The sequence below is a fragment of the Urocitellus parryii genome, chromosome 7 (assembly GCF_045843805.1).
Source record: "Urocitellus parryii isolate mUroPar1 chromosome 7, mUroPar1.hap1, whole genome shotgun sequence".
In the NCBI taxonomy this organism is placed as follows: domain Eukaryota; kingdom Metazoa; phylum Chordata; class Mammalia; order Rodentia; family Sciuridae; genus Urocitellus; species Urocitellus parryii.
In genome coordinates this window covers 139,441,480-139,460,907 of record NC_135537.1, presented here as the reverse complement: position 1 = coordinate 139,460,907, position 19,428 = coordinate 139,441,480, and the positions used below count along the sequence as shown (strand labels likewise).

At 42.4% G+C, this 19,428-nt stretch overlaps 1 protein-coding gene across 1 annotated transcript in view; it reads left to right on the top strand.

Moving 5' to 3' along the window:
- The first annotated feature begins 276 nt into the window (after positions 1–276).
- The window catches only part of Nxn (nucleoredoxin), a 149,673-nt gene continuing 130,521 nt past the window's right edge, over positions 277–19,428 (top strand). Inside the window, exon 1 of the mRNA XM_026388790.2 lies at positions 277–762. Coding sequence (XP_026244575.1) covers positions 391–762 — 372 coding nt within the window. The 5' untranslated portion in view covers positions 277–390. The remainder of the gene's footprint in view (positions 763–19,428) is intronic.

The following is a 19,428-nucleotide window of genomic DNA, read 5'->3' as shown; positions in this document are numbered from 1 at the left end:
GCCTCAGAAAGCTCCGGCTCAGCAGACCCTTCTCCTGTCTTCACTTAGGCCCAAGGCACTGAGGTCAAGGTGGAGCGTTTCGGGTCAGATTTCTTTGGCCACGCGCTGTAAGCCCGCGACCTCTTGCTGGGGCGCCTGGGCGCCAGCTGCTGGGGACCAGCCTGGGTAGACTGTGCCTAGTGTGCCCCGCAGCCTGGGTCAGCCACGGAGGGGGCGTGGCGAGCGTGGGCTGGAGGGGCGTGGCGTGGGCGGACCGGTGGGCGGAGCTCTCCTCACCCGCGCCAGCCGCCTTTGCCACCGCCTCCGCCCGCCCGCCGCGCGGACCGAGGGAGCCGGGTAGCAGCCGTCTACCCGCCCGCCGCCCGCGTGCTGGGGCTGCGGTGGGCCAGGATGTCGGGCTTCCTGGAAGAACTGCTTGGCGAGAAGCTGGTGACCGGCGGCGGCGAGGAGGTGGACGTGCACTCGCTTGGCGCCCACGGCATCTCCCTGCTCGGGCTGTACTTCGGCTGTAGCCTGAGCGCCCCCTGCGCGCAGCTCAGCGCCAGCCTGGCCGCCTTCTACGGCCGCCTGCGGGGGGACGCGGCGGCCGGGCCAGGGGCCGGGGCTGGGCCGGGGCCGGGGGCCGGAGCGGCCGCGGAACCCGAACCGCGGCGCCGCCTGGAGATCGTCTTCGTGTCTTCGGACCAGGACCAGAGGCAGTGGCAGGACTTCGTGCGGGACATGCCGTGGTTGGCGCTGCCCTACAAGGAGAAGCACAGGAAGGTGAGCGGCGCGGGCCTGTTGGCGCCCCCGGCCTCGAAGCCCCCGCGCTCCCTGGAGCCCGGTCCTCGCCGCCCCTACTCTGCTGTCCCCTTGCCCTCCTTCTCCATCTTGGCACGCACCTCCTCTCTTATCCCTATCTGAGCTCGCACCCCGATCCTAGGTTGGGGCGCTGGCGGCAACTCTTAGGTGCCAGTGTCAGGCTGCTCCCGCGATGGGAAGTTTTGACACCCCTTAGCCCCCTGGACCCTGGCTTAAACTGTGACCCCTTCTCACATTTTGGGAGTCTCGCGAAAGGGTGATTATTCTCTAGGGTCGCTACCCAGTGACTTCCCCCCACCTCTTTCTATTAGTGCAGGGAGGGGGCCTTCCCCCAACCACTTAACTCCTGGTGGATACCTGTAATGGGTTGGGGAGAGCGCTAGCCCCCTACCCATAATGCCCAAACCAGGAAGTTTCCTTTCTATTCCAGAGAAACCTGCCTTCCTGGGGCCCCCTCCCAAAGCACTAGGGACCTGGAGGCCGATTCTGGGGTCAGGCCACTAATCGCCCCAGGGAGACGGCCACTAACCGTGGTTTTGGGTGAGAAGGGAGCTTTCTTCTCTTGCCTTTTCCCTACTTTCCCCCCTTTCCCGGGGCTGAATTAGTGGCCTCCGGGGAGCTTTTCATTGTCTGGCTGTCCAGCTATCTCCAGGCCCAGGAGCAGTCCCGTCCTTGCAGATCCCTTAGTTTCTTGGTGGGCCACTGTTGTTTTGGCTACTTGGAATTAAATGAAGAACTGATCCCATAGATGCAGCTTGACTGGGATAACTAGGATTCCAGGAGATACATACTTTGCTGTCAACTTCTAGTTCCTCCCAGTTTGCTGTTGGAATTAGTTTGGGTTCCTGTGTGTATCTGTTGGATGAAGATGTCCATTTCAATAAAACAAATTCAGGACATTTTGTAATGAATGGTAACAGAAAAAGTTTTGGAGTGCTCTTGCTTAATTAGTGTGTCTGATGCAGAGGGATTCCCACTCCTTCCCTTTCTGAGGAGAATCTCAGTTTATGGGGTGGACAGGAGGGAGACTATTCTGGGGCGTTTAGTTTCCTCTAGGGAGGATGGTAACGCATGCCATGTGTTTCTTTTATGTGTGTACAGAATCTTGTTGAGAAGCATGATTTAGATTTAGTGAGAGCAAAAGGCTTGTACTGTGACCCCAAATGTCTCGAGTAAATCTTCCATCCCAAAGCAGTGTTAAGGTACAGACTTGAGATTTAAAGTATGAAATACAGTTTAACAAATGCAGTTTGCAAATTTGACATTGGAAAAACATGGGTTCACTAACCACAGAGAAGCAAGACTTCACATTTTTGACCACTTTTTAGGTTATTTTGCCCATATTTGATTTATATGCTTGATAGGGTGTGAATATGCATGGCTAGTACTTTTTGCTTCAAAATATGAGAATCCTTTGTTTTCTTTGGTTGTGTATATGACTGTTTTGGGGAGAAATAATGCTCAGAAAGTGATTTATCAAAAAATACTTTTATTGTTCTAGCAAGTTTCTGTTGTAGACTGAAGTCTGTTTAAAATAATATCCTCATTGGGGAATATAAATGATTTCTGGCTTTTGAATACAAACAAGGAATGGTAAATATTACATAGCTAGGTCTATTGTTATGTTTTTTACAAAAGGGAAAATAAAATTGTTGGATAGTAAAAATATGGAATACATTGAGATGTTTTGGAAATCTTAAAGCTCCCCCCCCCAAAAAAAAATGGGTATATTTGATATGACATAGGCCATGTTTGATTCTCTCTACCCTAGCTGCTAGTCCCTTTATATGGGGGGGGGGCGGGGAGAAGGTTCTGTGGCCCTAGCCTGGACCTGCTGAATTTCATCAGGATGAAGCATCTGGAGAACATGGAGATCCCATTTGAAAATATAGTTTATAGTGTGGAGGTACCTAAACTGTGATGTGTTAGCATCTTAAAATTTTTATTTAAAGATTTTTGTTTGTTTAGCTGGGAATCAAACCTGGGAGTCTTGTATGTGCTAAATATGTGTTCTACCACTGAGCTATATTTCTCACCCCCCTAAATTTATTTTTTTCTCAGAGTTTTTCTGACTCATATCCTAGAATTTACTTTGTTGTTCAAAACCAGACTAGTTTTCAAGGAGGTGGTTTCTGCCTCTGGATATTGGTGAATAGGCAGCTCAAGATCTGATCCCAGAAACATTCTTATTCGTAGTGATGTATACCAGGTAAAAAGGCTCCAGCTGTGTTTCTTATGAAAAACATACTCTTGGAAATTGCAAAAGCTGTGTATTCACTTTGAAAGGAATTATTTTTCTTCCTTGAAACCAAAGAGATGTAAAACAAATTCCTCTTTTGTAACTGAGTTTTTGTCTCTCTTGTTTAAAATGGGGTGCATAGAAATCTGTGAGTTTGTGATGCTAATTTCACCCTAAGAACAGTGAAAAGCCAGGGCAGCCCCAGTTCAGGGCACTGGGTAGGTGAACACTTAACTTTTTTTTTGATGGGCTCTGTTCATGCTATTTCACCAACCATAAAAATAGCTTTAAAGAAGGGAATTTTCTTTTACAGTGAAGGGAACCAAAGTTACAGATTACATTTTTTTAAAGTTCTCATTAACATTTGCTCTTTAAAACCATTTGTGTACTTCTTCCCATTGGGATAACAAAGGATATGGTTCTAATTAGTTATTGGCTGGCATTTCTCTAAAGAAAATTGAAAAATTATGGTGGGGAAAGAAAATGCTGTGTGGTATTTCTTTTTTTCTTCTTTTATTAATTTCTCCTTTATATAGTAAGAAAGTCTGGGGATGACCATATATGTTCAGCCTGCATCTTCTCTGGCTCCTCTCACCTTCATTGAAGCTATGGGAAACCACTAAGTAAAGGGATTCCAGCATCCTTCTCTTTTTCTCTCTTTTAAAAATTCTTTATGGAAGGTTGTCCTGTTTCTGCTTGTTTTAATGGTAGGTACAAAAGTAATTAAAGCTTCTTTTTTTTTCTTTTTGGCTTCCACAACACGCACATTATTATATAGCTGTATAGAAATTGTAATTAGATGATAATAGAACTTTGAGTGCATTTATAAGACCAGTTTTGTCACGAAACCTATAATCCTGAAGTAAGGCAGTTAGTCTTGTTTTAATAAGTAGGTTGGTGGATGTTTTTGAGATTTCTAAAGAGAGAGAGAGTGACGAATAGTTGGAAAAGGGTGAAGATTTGGACTTTGAGGATTGGATCTGTCCCTTTAGATGAGTTTAACTTACTCAGTTGTCAAAACTTGAGGATCTGTCTCCAAGATCCACTTCAGAGTCAGAAGAAAGCACTGCTTTTCATTTTAAAGCCACAGGACCTGGCTTTGCCTGGGCTGGGTGCCTGATGGAAAACATTTGGTCATTGTGGGTGCATGACATGAAAGGGAGTAGACAGTGACTTCCCTCCCAACAGGTTATTTGGCTCTGGCTTGGTCCCAGAACTTTCTGCATGGCAGAAAGGGAAGAGGAAGTTGGGGTGGGAGATTAGCTGAGTCAGGGGGCATCCTAGCCTACCTGCTTTGGCCAGGGGAAATGGAACCATCCTCCAGCTGCTCTGTATTGGGCTGCTGCTCTGACTGCTCATGATGGTTCTTTGGTTCGGATTAAAACAGAGGCGTGGCTTAGAATTCACCTGAATCCTTTTGGGTCTTTGGGTGGATGGGATCTTGTGCCAGCTCAGATAGTCTATAGTTTCATCTCTTCTACTTGTTCTCAAATCCAAATACTGTAGCCAATAAAAGAACAGGGACGGGTCACCTTATCTTTTCTTATTCTCATGCCCTCCCCCCCCTGCTGGGAATTGAATCCAGGACCTCATGCATGCTAGGTAAGCGCTCTACCACTGAGCCACATCCCCAGCCCTCCTCTTCACTTTTAAGATGGTAAAAAAGATACAGCTTTTGAAACTAGGGTTTTTTGCCTTCCTAATAAAGACCCTGGACCAGCCAGGATAGGTGTCCACTGGTGACTGTGTTTCTAGGATGTTGGTCAGTTTAATAAAAGACAACAGTCCAATTAAATTAATAAGAGCAATGTTCCTTGAGAGGCTTTTTCCTTGTTCCATTATTTAATCTTACTTTTTTTTTCTGTATGATGAAGCAGTCTACTAGCTACAAATGTAGATTCTTTTATCCTTCTCCCTGAGTTCAGATGTTGGCTCCTTTTTTTTTTTTTGGTTCCAGGATTGAACCCAGGGGCGCTTAACTACTGAGCCACATCCCTAGCCCACTTCATTATTTATTTATATTATTAATTTTTTAAAAATTAATTGTAGATGGACACACTACTTTTATTTTATTTATTTATTTTTATGTGGTGCTGAGGATCAAACCCAGGGTCTCACATATGCTAGGCAAGAGTGAGAGCTACACACTTACAAATGAGCTACAGCCCCAGCCCTCATTTTTTGAGACAGGGTCTCACCAAGTTGCTTACTGCCTTGCTAAGTTGCTGTGGCTGGCTTTGAACTTGCAATCCTCCTGTCTCAGCCTCCCAAGACCCTGGGATTGCAGGTGTGTACCACCATGACTGGCTGGCTCTGCTTTATATTGACTGTGGGTATTTGTGCCCACACAGGTTACTTACCTGTAGAATGGAAATAATAATAGTATCACCTGCCTTACAGGATTGTTGTATAGAATGTACAAGATAATATACCCTTGCTTGGCAAATAGTAAGTGCTCAGTAAATGCTATTTATTATTAGTTAGTAACTGATCTTCAAATTTAGTAATTCATTTCATAGCTTGAGCCTTTGGAATGCATCACATCACAGAAATTGCAAAACTTACCAGGTGTATGTGTGTGTATATTTTTTCTTTCTTTTTGTCTTTTTTTTAACTTTTTCAAATCAATGACTTACAAGCATGCAAGGCGATATGGTGAAGGTGTTGAAAGAATTGCCCTACAAGACATTGTAATTGAGGAGAAAGACCTCAGAGAATGAAATACCAAAAGCAAATGAATATACAATAATACTGTGTTTTAAAGTTGTGGGAGATTATTGATAGGTACTGAGCTCCATATTTATATTTGCCAGTCAAACTGTAGACTTCTTGGGAGGCTGAGGCAGGAGGATCATGAGTTTGAGGCCAGTCTCTGCAACTCTGGACTGCTAATCACTGAAATCTTGGTATGATAATGGGTGGCAACTTAAAAACCATCAAGCACCCTTCTTGAGAGAAATTATGTACTTGGTGATTATTTTGTGGTTTCCCAAAGCCATTAGACCTGTCTCCTGCTGACTCTTGTTGCTCAAATCTGGGCAGCGTGGAGGTTGAAGGATTTCTGTTTTTTCAACATGGGAAATGTAGGAGCCTGCTTTGGAGCAATAGAAATGCCACGCCTCATGGAGCCACCTGCCTTCTCAGCTCTGGAATGGTGTAAGATAGGTTTTCTCAGACATGTAGCCACTGCTGGATGAGTCCTCATTTTCCAGGTAGCGGCTGTCCACAGCTCTTGCTGACTGATTTGTCTTCTGATATGGGTTGGGGTGTGAAATAGAGCGCCGAGGAAGGCAGTGGGTTTTGAGGTTAGCATCATTGATTTATTTCCACCTGATTTCCTCCCAACCCTCTATTTATCACTTTTCCTTTTGGTAGAAGGCCTGGTTTAATATCTGCATCAATTGGCGGAAGGAGGCTTTGTGTTGTGTACAGCTGGGGCAGGCAATGAACAAGTCCCTTGAGGGTTTTCTTTCTTTTCTCCTAAAAGGGCTTGGGGGTTCTGGGGCTCCAGCTGCCCCTTTCTGAACTAGATTTGCCTCCTGACCGCATGATTTCATTTCAGGGGGAGAGTGGAGACTTGGCTCAGGTTGTGTTTTCTTTCTTCACAATCTGAATTCCCCGCGGTGCACAGTGTTAACCACCGGGGTGCTTAGTTTTCTGTATTTCATTAATTTGTCATTATGCTTATTCAAAGGCACTCAGAGAAAATGGCTATGAATTTAGAATCTTTTTGTGAATCCTGACTAAAAATAATGGCAAGATATAAAACAGCGGTATGAAGAGCCTCATGAAAGTCAGGATTCACAGAAAGATTCTTCTTGATTGCCCACATCCTGAAGGCACCGAGTCTGGCTAATTTGACCGCCTTCTTACTCTGAGCCCATCTGTCCATCCCTACATCGCTGCTTCAGTTCAGGTTTCCTCTGGACCATTTCTTCCAACAGCTTTCCTGGGCTTCTGGATTTCAGTACTGACCCCCTGAAATGGCTCTTTTTCTTTCCTTCTTCTTTTTTTTAATTGCAGATGGACATAATATTTTTGTTTATTTTTATGTGGTGCTGAGGAACAAACCCAGTGGCTCACACATGCTGGGCAAGTGCTCTACCACTGAGCCACCACCACAGCCCCCTGAAATGGCTCTTGAGATCAGGGCTTCTCTCACGCTCTAGTTCAGGATCCATTTTTTTTTTTTAAGTTGTAGATGGACACAGTTTCTTTATTTTATTTACTTATTTTTATGTGGTGCCAAAGATCGAACCCAGTGTTTCACGCATACTTGGCAAGTGCTCTACCATTGAGCCACAACTCCAGCCCTTCAAGATCCATTTTTAAAAGATTTACAGTCAATTACACACTGATACATGGTCTTGCTCCACATGACTAATATGCAGCTTGAGCCACATGTGATTCCTCACTTGAGTTGACAACATACAAACTTGTCATTGTCCTGTTCAACAAAATGAGCTCATGGATCACAAGCTTGAATGTTGCTGTTTTGTTGGGCCATTGTCTTAAGCATTTCTGAGTGTCTACTCTGTTTTTTATATTTAACTTTGTCTTTTATATATATATATATTTTTTTTTTTAGTTGTCAATGTACTTTTATTATTTATTTATTTGTATGTGGTACTGAGGATTGAACCCAGAGCCTCACACATGCTAGGCAAGTGCTCTGCCATTGAGCCACAACCTCTCGCCCTTAACCTTGTTTTGAACTAGTGACAAATAACTCATAGATAAGCATTGGTCCTTGGACCCCATGTTGATGGAGTAGCACTGCCCTAGACTGTTTTCAGAAAGGAATGAACATTTCAGAAATATACTCCTGGATGGGGTGGAGCTCAATGTTAGAACACTTGCCCAGCAAGTGTCCTGGGTGTTATCCCAGCACCACAAAAAAGAGGAAGGGAAGGAGGAGATGCAACTCTGACCCTGTCACTCTCCTGCTGAAGAATTCTGCTAGCCTTTGCCGTCAACTCCAGACTACCTGCCCTGACTCTTCTCCAGTCTTGTCTCTTACCTGTATTACAGAACTCCACTGGACTTTCGTTTCTGGAATATGCTGTATTCTCCCTCTTCCTCACCTGGCTGAGTGTAGAGCTCCTGATGTCTCTGCTTTAGATAACTTTCCTGTCCCTCTTGAAATTTACTTTATGTATTTATATATGTGTTGGGACTCAAGCCCAGGCCCTCGAGCATGCAATCCCTAAACTATACCTCCAGCCCCTATTTTATCTATCTATCTATCTATCTATCTATCTATGTATCTATCTATCTATCTATCTATCTATCTATCTATCTATCTATCTATTTATTTTTAGGTCCTGGGGTTTGAACCCAGGGGCACTCTACCACTAAGTTATAGCACCAGCCCCTTTTATTTTTTTAATTTTGAGACAGGGTCTCACTAAGTTAAGTCAGGGTCTCGCTGAGTTATTGAGGCTGGCTTTGTAGTTGCAATCCTCCTGCCTCAGCCTCCCAAGTCGCTGGAATAGAGTTTAAAAATTTTTCTTCATCTTTTTTGTTAGACTATAAGGTCCTTGAAATTAGAACCCAACCAAAAGAAGGGGAAGGTGATTGATGTTGAGGTGCTGAGAAATTGGTTGATGTCATAAAAATCAGGCCTGTGACTTTCAGATTGATAGCTTGAAAACACTATAATTTTAGATCATGTAAGTTAAAATGCATACTTTCGTTGTTACATAGCTTGATTTTAGTACTTAGTGTTAGAGTTGGGCCTTAATTGAACTGTGTTAATTGTACATTCTCTGTGCGTGTGTTTTGTTTTTGTTTCTTAAGTGTGTGGTGTGTGTGTGTGTGTGTGTGTGTGTGTATATAATTTATATATATAAAATATTTTAATATAAAATATTTATATATAAAATATTTATATATTATATATATATTTTTATTTCCCTGCACACATGGAAAAATGCTCTAGCCATAACTACACCCCAGCCCTTAATGAGAATTTAAAAAAGCACTTAGATGAGCAAATAGACATCCCAACAGGGAAAGTCCCAATTGCTTCTTGTGCAACAGCATTGCCCTGTAATTCTATGTTCAAAAATAGGAAAAGGCTTGACTCTCCCTTTTGAAATACCAAGTATCTTAGTCTGTTAAAATAGTCTCATCTGCAGACCTACCATTCCATGCTTTTACATTTCATAAATAGTTTGTATTTCTCTAGCATCTTTCTTCCATGAAGCTCAAAAACCATGCATATTACCTCTCCCAGCAAGTAGCAATCAGTGGATATTAAGTGTTTTAACTTTTCAAAGTATGTTAAGAATCGGAGAATTGAAGCAAAGAAAACTGATGATCAGATCCAGGGTCACAGTGTTGGATCAAAGAACTTGGCTGACCTCCCTTAAACAACTCTGTCATTTCTGTTCATGTAATTGTATCTTAAAAACGTTCACATCAAACATGCTCCCTGGAAGAGGAGGGGGCTGAGCGTTCTCTTCAATGTGGATTCACTCAGTATGGGTAGAACACTCTGAAATAAGATAGAGGTAGTTTAACTGCTGAACACATTTGCTGTTACTCAGAAGACAGGAGAGCCTGAACTTCTTTTCTGTTGCTACCTTTCCCTGGTGGTGCTTTCTAAGGGCCTTTTTAATGATTTGGCTTTTTTTAGTTCAGCCAGTGAAGTGTCCCCAACTCCCCTTCATCCTATGCAAAGCCTGCGGGCTGCTTTAGTGCTTTTGTTCAGAGACAAAATTGAACTTCAGGTATCCTGCCGAGATCCTAGGACTAAATCAGTCCTCCCTTTTATGAGGTTTTCAGAAACGGCTGTTCCAACTTCCAGTGAAATCTCAAACATGTGCTTTCTGCTTTATGACAAGGAAGAAGTTTAGTAATTGAAAGTTGCTCGAGTGCTGTTATTCTGGAGTGAAGCCCTGCAATGGAAACTTTTGTTCTGGGGCATCTTGATTAAAAGCAAACGTAAATTTTCTGCGGCTTGCTGGTCATAACTCTTAGACCTGATATGCAGTACATTTTCGTATGGGCTGTACTTCAGAAAATTCTTTTTGAAAAACAACTTAAGTGTAATGTTTAGCATTCTGTCAGCTCTGTCACCAACTCCCCATGGTATTATTTTGATATAGATGCCAGTTACAGGTAAATTCAAGTAATATTTCCACAGCTAATGATGCTTTTATCTTGGATTGTTAGTGGATTATCACAAAGCAGGGTGTGACAGTCTTGTTGTTCTAGGGGAGGGTTGTCTCTTTGTTTTCCTGGGAGAGAGTTTTATATAGATACATTGGTTCTACAGTTCTATAGGGTTTTTTTTTTTTTTCCTTTTTGTGTCAATATCCCTGGGATAAAAATCTGGATGAATTCAATCTGTTTAAAATCCAAAGACATTGCCTTTTCCCCCCTTTAAACATGATCAGGTCAAGACAGTTTTCTTTTGATCGTGGTGGCTCTCGGTGCAGCTGCCTCATCTGTTACTCATTTTTCAGGGTTTCATGTGAAATTTAAAGATTGGGTGGAACAACGTGCAGTAAGGAAAAGTCACAATGTGACCAGCAGAGCTCTGGTCGGGTGTGAATGGAGGCGAGTGCAGCGTCTTTCAGCTCTGGGCTGCAGCTCTGCAAATCATTCAGACTCATGGACCTTCGGGAATGCTCCATTATTAGAAATGAATATTTAAAAGACATGACCGAGTGGGTGAAAAAAGAACTTAAATACTGGATCAGGTTTTCTTAGTTTGCATCCTGGCTCACACTTTGTAGCAGTGACTTTGTGGCAAGTTACATAATTTCTGTGTCTGGTTTCTTGGTCCGGGGAAAAATAGAGAGCAATACCCACCCACCTCATAAGGTTGTTGTTAAGGGTTAAATGAGTCAATATTGGAAAAGTGCTTAACAATGCCTGGAGCGTAGTATGTGTGGCTTCATCCCAGGTGCGTGGGCATTTCATTCCACATTTTATGGTTATTCAGATTATAGGAGAGAGGAATTCTCAGCTTTCCTACGTCTTTGTACCCCTCTGCCATTCCAGGGTAGTTCTTTCATCTAGCTCTATCATCGGTTTCTATTCAGTTTTTTTTTCTTTTTCCCTGTGGTACTGGGGATTGAACCCAGGGGTGCTCTGTTGTTGAGCTACACTCCTATCCCTTTTTATTTTTTATTTTGAGACAGGGTTTTGCTAAGTTGCTGAGGGTCTCTCTGAGTTTCTGAGGCTGGCCTTGAACTGTGATCCTCTTGTCCAGCCTCTTGAATCTGTGGGATTACAGGCACGTGCCACCGCACCAGGCAATCTTCAGTTTGTTACTAGGATAGCTATAATGACTTGTCTGTTGTTGATTTTATGACATATCTCTATTTTTGAATATGAGTATAATTCCAGGCCATCTATTTGTGAGTCAATCAAATGCTCAATTTTTAAAATTTATGTTTTTTATTTTAAAATTTTGGTGTTGGGGAAGAAACCTAGGGCCTTGCATGTGCTAAGCATGTACTTTGCTTATTTCACTGAATGGATTCTATTTCTCCTTTGAGCTGTGAATGGATAGGAGGAAAATATATATATATATATATATATATATATATATATATATTTATAAATAAATATACTTAAATATACATATGTACTTATTTATTCTGCCCTTTATTTATTTTTAAACTTCTTATGGAAAACTTTAAACATCACACAGGTAGGGACAACAGGACAGCGTATCCCCTTGAACCCACGCAGGTGCAATAGTTATCAGCTCATGGATCCCCCATCCCCCCACTGGGATATTTCGAAGACAATCCGAGACATATCATTTCCTTTATAAACATTTCACTAAGTGACTCTTTTAAAAACATACCCACAGTATCTAGCAAGTATCTAGTCAGTGTTATAGTTTCCCTGATTGTCTCACAGTTGTTTTTATCCCCCACAGCTGGGTTGTTTGAATTCAAAGTTTTGTTTGAATTCACATAAGGTCTACTCATTACATTTAAGCCATTTCTTAAATCTCTTCAACTGTAGTTTCCCTTCTTTTCCTTAGTTTTTTTTTTTTTTTTGTTGTTGTTGTTCCTGTCCATTTAAACTCTCTCTGGCTTTAGGTCTTCCTTGCTATATTTCTTTAAATTTTTTTTTCCCGTCGATGCAGATGGATGGCATGCCTTCACTTATTTCTATGTGGTGCTGAGGATTGAACCCAGCCCCTCACACGTGCCACTGAACTACAGCCCCATCCCCTCCTTGCTATCTTCTGAACTTTCCTATCCATGTTTTTCCTTTTATCTAAGTCTATAGCTTCTTAAATCCTGGCTTGGAAAGGGTCCCAGCCTCCCATAGCTGAGAAGGATAGGTGTAGGTCATCATGAGGCCTGGGCAGCTCAGGGACAGTGGCCCATCCCCATCTGTCTACTCTGCTTGTGTATCTGGGTCCTGACCTCTAGCAGGCTGCTCTTCATTGTGACACAAAGGCCACCAGCAGTCTAGGTCTACTTTGCATCTTCTGAGATCCCCAGCAGGAAGAGGCCAGCTTGCTCACTTTCCCATCCAGCACTGACTGCTATGGCCAGGATGTGTAAAAGCCCAATTGACCTTGCCTGAGTGACATCTGTACCTGTGTCCCCAGAGGGTGGAATCTCAAGCCAGGGGACCAAACCTAAAGAAGTGGGGAACATCAGGGGAAACCTCTGTGTTCCCAGAGGAAATGTGCCCTGGAGATGACTGTCTGTTCTGTTCTGGAGTGTTTCTAGTGACCACTTACACTGTCTACTGAGGAAGTCCATCCTTACATCAGCCATCCTCCTCAGGGGACCTCCTTGTCTTCAGAGAACCACAGGCAACTCTTCTGTCTCTCAAATGTGAAATTCTAGGCTGGGGTGTAGCTCAGTGGCAGAGCACTTAAAGCCCTAGGTTCAATCCCTTGTGCCACAAAAACAAAACTCTGTACCAAATGCAAAGTTTTTTTTGGTTCTTGGACCATTTCTTGTATGGCATGGGTTCACAGCCTCATCATATCTGAGCCTTCTTCAAGTTTCCCTGGGCCCTTTTGTATGTGTGTGTGTTTGTGGTGTTGGGGATTGAATCCAGAGCCTCCATGCAAGCACTGTACCATTGAGCTACACTCCAGTCTTCCTGGAACCTTTCTTAAAAGAGGAGTCCCCACACCTGTACACAGACTCTACAGTATCTGAACACAAAGTCAATCACAGAGGGTAGGCATCACCCCCTTGTTCTAGATCTTACCTATACTTAACCTTACCAGAGCCCAAGATTGCATCAGCTTTTCTTACAAGTCACTTCACGCTGTGTTGTCCCATTGATCTTTTGGTCATCCAGAACTCTGAAGTCTTTTTCACCTATCATTGTCAATCATATACCTGAACAAATGAGAAGAGAGTCCAAAATCTCATCTCCTTCATTTTCAACCATTTATTTAGATTTGCTCATTTTTTGCGGTCTGTTGAAATCATTTTGTAGGCTGAGGTGGCCATAACAATAATTAGAGCCCTTTGCTAGCTTTGAATTATGTATGATCCCTTTCAGACCTTTATTCACACAGTGTATTAAAAAAATATATATATATACATATATATATATATATATATATTTTTTTTTTTTAATATATATATTGGGCTGGGTTTGTGGTTCAGTGGTAGAGTGCATAGAGTGCTCGCCTAGCATGTGTGAGGCCCTGGGTTCGATCCTCAGCACCATATAAAATAAAGACATTTAAAAAAAAAATATATATATATATATATATAGAGAGAGAGAGAGAGAGAGAGATGGGATCATGGCACAGTACCAAGGACTTCCAGGTTAATCGCAGTTCGTTAATCATTTGTTTAACCAACCTGAAATCCAGCCGGTTCCATATCTGCCTAATTGTGTTACTGTCTAACCTACGCTTATCCATTTAGCTAACATATTTATCATAAGCGAGCTTAAGACATAGCTTGCTGTAACTTAGATATTTACTCTTTTCCTCTCTGGGAAAGACCATCTGAAATGATTTTATTTAGTAAAACCCAGGCTTGCTCCTAATGGATCACTTCTTTTCTTGTGTGGTTAAGAACCGTACACTGTAGGATCTGTTTAAGGGTTGAAGTCAAGTCCAGCTGTAGTTTGCAGAATCTCTTCCATTTTGCTGTTTTGAAAATCAGTATACCTTCCATCTGCTGGTTGCAGGTCATGAAATCACAGACAATGACTAGGTGAGCTTTTTAAAAAAATATTTTTAAAAAATTTTTAGTTGTAGGTGGATATAATATCTTTATTTCATTTTTATGTGGTGCTGAGGATCGAACCCAGTGCCTCACGTGTGCTAGGAGAGCGCTCTACCACTGAGCCACAACCCCAGCCCTGGCTAGGTGATCTTTTTTTTTTTTTTTTTTTTTTTTTTTTAAAGAGAGAATTTTTTAACATTTATTTTTTAGTTCTTGGCGGACACAACATCTTTGTTGGTATGTGGTGCTGAGGATCGAACCCGGGCCACACACATGCCAGGCGAGTGCACTACTGCTTGAGCCACATCCCCAGCCCCTGGCTAGGTGATCTTAATGCCACATTTTCTCCCTCTTGATGTAATTCATACTTTAAAGGAGCAAAATTGCTGTATTGGCTGAGCATGTAGGGAGTGCATTTGTTTCCTGCAAAAGATCTTGTGGGAGTAGCCTAGATAACGCCTGATAGCATGTAGTTGAGGGCACCCCATTGTCCAGGAGGCCCAGTTCCTTCCCTTTCTGAAGGTTGTGTGGCAATACTGACTGCCTTTTCCCTGACCCCAGCACTCCCCTTCCTTCACCAGCTCATTAAGTCCTAATAGGGCCTGAGGGAGTCTTTTTCTTAATGCCATTTCCCCCCATCACAGGCAGGATGAGGGTATTGCTGGCTAATTAATTGTGGCATTTTGTTTTAAAGTTAGTGGTAGATGCCAACTAGCTACAAAGCAGCCTAGTGCCTGGTGCTGATACATTAGTTTTTTCCCTTTTTTTGGTGGGGGGCATACCGGGAATTGAACTCAGGGGCGCTTGACCTCTGAGCCACATCCCCAGCCCTATTTTGTATTTTATTTAGAGACGGGGTCTCACTGAGTTGCTTAGTGCTTTTGCTGAGGCTGGCTTTGAACTCGTGATCCCCCTGCCTCAGCCTCTCAAACCACTGGGATTATAGGCATGAGCCTTGGTGCCCAGCTTGGTTTTTCTTGATAGTCAACTTTTTAGGACAAATCAGACCTTTTATTTTGAAACGGATTTGTTTTCTTACTGAATTGTATTTGCCTATTTAAGATTACACATCTGTTTGGCACCTAAGAATTCTGACTATTCCAATGTTAGGCCTGAGGATGAATTGGAATTAAATGCCTTAAAGCACTTTCCTGGGGAGAAATCAGTTTCCTTAATTTACACAAGGTCCCTGGCTTCAACCCTTGGATCCATTGTTTGAAGCTTGTACAAATGATCTTAAGAGTAAAATACTACTTAATACCACTTGAACATACTGCCTTTCATTTGGATTTAGGAAAAGTATTAATTTGCCGAGGCTGTGGTGCAATACTCTAGTTTTGAGACACTTTTTGAAGTGCTGCTGGCCTGTGAATGCTGTTGGTGACTTTTTTCCTTAGGTCATCTGAGTGTGCTCTGCTACAGAGCCAGTAGTTCCAGGTGAATGTAGATCCTAGAACAAAAATCTGATATGCCTTCATGAGGAAAGAGGGATTTGTCTGTCTCTGTGCATCCAGCACAAATTATGGCTGTCCTGCTGACTATTTACATTAAAAGCCACTTGTATTCCTTGACTCAGCATGTAGTTAATATGCCTTTTCCACATATTAACTTTTTTCCATTTGTAAGAGAAAGCCAACATTTTTTTAATTATAAAAATAATCCTCTTTCCAAAGATAACTACTGTTAATACTGCTTTCCTATTCTTTCAGCAAAAAGAATGTGCATGTACTATATATGTAAATGTATGTGCTTCCATTTTTATACAAATAGATTTAGCATTTGAAAAAATATTATTTTCTAGAATGGTAGTACATTAAAAAAAATTGGGCTGGGTATGTGTCTTAGTGGTAGAGCGCTTGGCTAGCATATGCAGGACTCTGGGTTTGGTTTCTAGCAATGTGTCAGAAGGAAGGAAGGAAGGAAAGAAAGAAAGAAATGAAAGGTATGCAGGGAAGTCCCACTCCCAGTGCTGACTATAGTCAGCAACCATCGTGATCCATTTCATGTTATTTTGTAATCTACAAGCGTGTGTGTGTGTGTGTGTGTGTGTGTGTGTGTGTGTATGCACCCCTCATACAAATGCTTTTAAATGGATCTTGCTCAGATTCTTGACGGTCCTGACAGGTTCTATATAGAGACTAAAAATATCATCTGGATAGCCCTGTAATAACTTTGTGTGATGTCTTCCTTATTAACAAACCCAACACAAAAACAGGGAAAGGAATCCCCCAAACCACCACAGTCCTTAGAAGGAAAATGACTCAGTGTGACATGTTGTGGGGGTACAATGGGCTTAAGGAGACCTTTGAAAACAGTTTCCCTGCCCTCCAAGAGGGGCCCTCCTCTAAGTCTGACATAAAGCAGTGAGAAGACAGTGTCTGTGAAATTCCTACTGCTGGGTCCTGCCACTTGGGTAAATTAAGAGGTTCATTCTCTGAGGCTGTCAGTCTTCCCTTCCAAGAGCTTTCACATTTATCCAGGGACAAAAGACTTCCCCATGCACAGGCATTTGCATTATGCCTGCCCTTTTGTGGTAGCTCTATCAGGCAATTTGTATTTAATGTAGATTTTTGCTTAGTAAACTGTGCTGTATTTTTAGAAGTTTCACCACCCTTGAAATATAAAATTATGAAACAGATAAATTAAGAAACTCATTTTCATTATAGAAGGATCTTCATTTCATTCTCCTCCTTCCCCCGCTCCCCCCAGTGCCTTAGGAGTACATCTGTTGATTTGAGAAAAATGTGCAACTGTTAGAGAAGTATTCTTACTAGCTAGGTGTTGGTGGTACACACCTATAATCCCAGCTACTCAGGAGACTGAGGCAGGAGGTTCACAAGTTTGAGGTCAGCCTATACAACATAGTCAGACCCTATCTCAAAATAAAAGTTAAAAGGGCTGGGATGAAGCTTGCCTAGCAAATAAGGTGGCCCTGGGTTCAGTCCCTAGCACTGCAAAAAAAAGTGTGTGTGTGTATAAACATACATATATACATATAGATATACGTGTGTGTATTCACACACACACACACACACACACACACACACACACACACACACACACACTGGGGATTGAACCCAGAGGTGCTTAACCATTAAGTCACATCTCCAGCCCTTTTTATTTTTTATTTTTTTGAAACAGGGTCTTGTTAAGTTGCTTAGGGCCTTGCTAAGTTGCTTAGGCTGGCTTTGAATTTGCGGTCTTTATGCCTTAGCCTCCTGAGTTGCTGGGATTACAGGTGTGCACCATCATGCCCAATGCAAAAAAAAAAAAGTAAATATTCTTATGTTACAAACACTTTTTCCCCTTTCCCCTGAACATTCTGAATTCTCTTGTCTATAAAGTGACTGAGAAAAGTTATACTTCCTTTGGTTTCCATGTGGGCAAGTTGCTTATGAAAAATCAAAGGGTTGCTATGGGAATGTTTATTAAATAGATACATGGATAATAGACATTGTGGAAGGTAAGCTTTTCAAAGATCCAGTGAACCTGATTTCAGAATGGAAAGAAAACTGGGCACAGTGGCGTGGGCGGGCCTGTAATTCCAGTGACTCCTAAGGTTGAGGCAAGAGGATCACAAACTCAAGGCCAGCCTCAGCAATTAAGTGAGACCCTGTAGCTCAGTGGTAGTGTGCTCTGGGTTTAATCCCCAGCACCACACCACCCCCCCCCGCAAAAAAAGGGGAAAAAGTATCAGTTTAGAAGTAAGAATTTTTGTTTTAAATGTGAGAAGAAAGGTGGAAATATGCCAGGTTACTTATTGTCATGTTAGGATGGTGGCATGTGTGGATGGTGGGTGTCTGATTTCCAAATGTTCTGAATAAAGTCAGTTGTATAATGAAAACATCAGTGTTATGTGAAGAAAATAATTTGGCTCTTTCCTGAAAGAGCTTGCATCTTGTTTTTGGATACTTTGTCTTAGTGGAAGGTTCTCTTCCCTGTTTCGATCTGGTTAGCACATGACTAACTCACTCATCATTGCCTCATATGGAGCAAAGTCACGTGGGTGAGGAGCACCAGCTCACGGCCACTGACTTCAAGAACACTTTCTGCAAAGAATAACTTGAAAGTGACCTTTTCAGATGAGGGTCGGGTAGTCCAGTGGCTTAAGAAAGAAGGATATTCCAGATATAAATAACCATGTGGGAATGAAGGGGAAAGTTGAGAAGGAGGAACTTCATTTGATCCTGCTAAAAAGAGTAAGTATGGGATGGAGGGAGATGATGTATGTTTGAAAATTGATGAGCCCTGGAGGCCGCCCATGCCTGGTGGGAACATTTTTACTTTTTTTAGGAAGCAAAAATCCCTTTGGCAGAATCTTTAGAAAATACATTTGAGGTGATGCTGATTGGGAGGCATGATTTCATGTGGGAAGACTCTGAGAAGCAGGCAGTGGTCTGTTTGCAAGGTGAGGGTGGGCCCCTCTCTGGGGTTTGGGTTTGGAATAAGAAAGAAGGTCTGGATTCCAGACATGCCACAGGATAAGAAACAGATGCTGTTTGTACCAATGAGGCCAAACTCAAAACAAAGAATCTTATCCTGGGCCAGGTTGCAGAAACACATTTTCTATAAGCTTCTTTAGAGCATAAAGAAGATACTCTGTGTTAATGGCTTCCGTTTGGTAAGAAAAATAAAGGAAATTCTAGGAATTTTCCACCACTGTATGGTATCGGTAGAGGGGAAGCGGTGACAGGGTCTATGAAGCTCTCAAACTAGATTTCTCACTTAGTATGTGCTCATACTACAAAAACCAAGTTTGCGCTTTTCATTACTTTGTATGGGCATTGCCAAACCTCGGTCAGTCACATGTTTCCTGAGCATCTCATTTGCCTCAGGCAGTGTCAGGATGCAGAGAAATAAATGACTAAGTCCCTGCTGTCAAAGACATTTATGCTTTAACTGGGGAGGTAAGGCATGAAATGTATATATAAATTTAGAATTTCCATTGGATAATGTCCTTTGTGTTGGTTCTAGTAGAGATGGGATGGACAGCAGGAGCTGCAAGGACCTAGAGTCCTGTGACCCAGAGTTCTATGACCTCGTCAGTCTAGAGGCCAGCCCCTCAAGGATGACCTTTCTGGCCCATGTCTTCTATCTTTGAGACTTCAGCCAAGTTACTTTAATCCTTCTGAGCCTCAGTTTTTCCCCATCTGTAAAATGGGAATGAGAGCAGAGGTAGGCACGTCTGCATCTTGCTTGGCA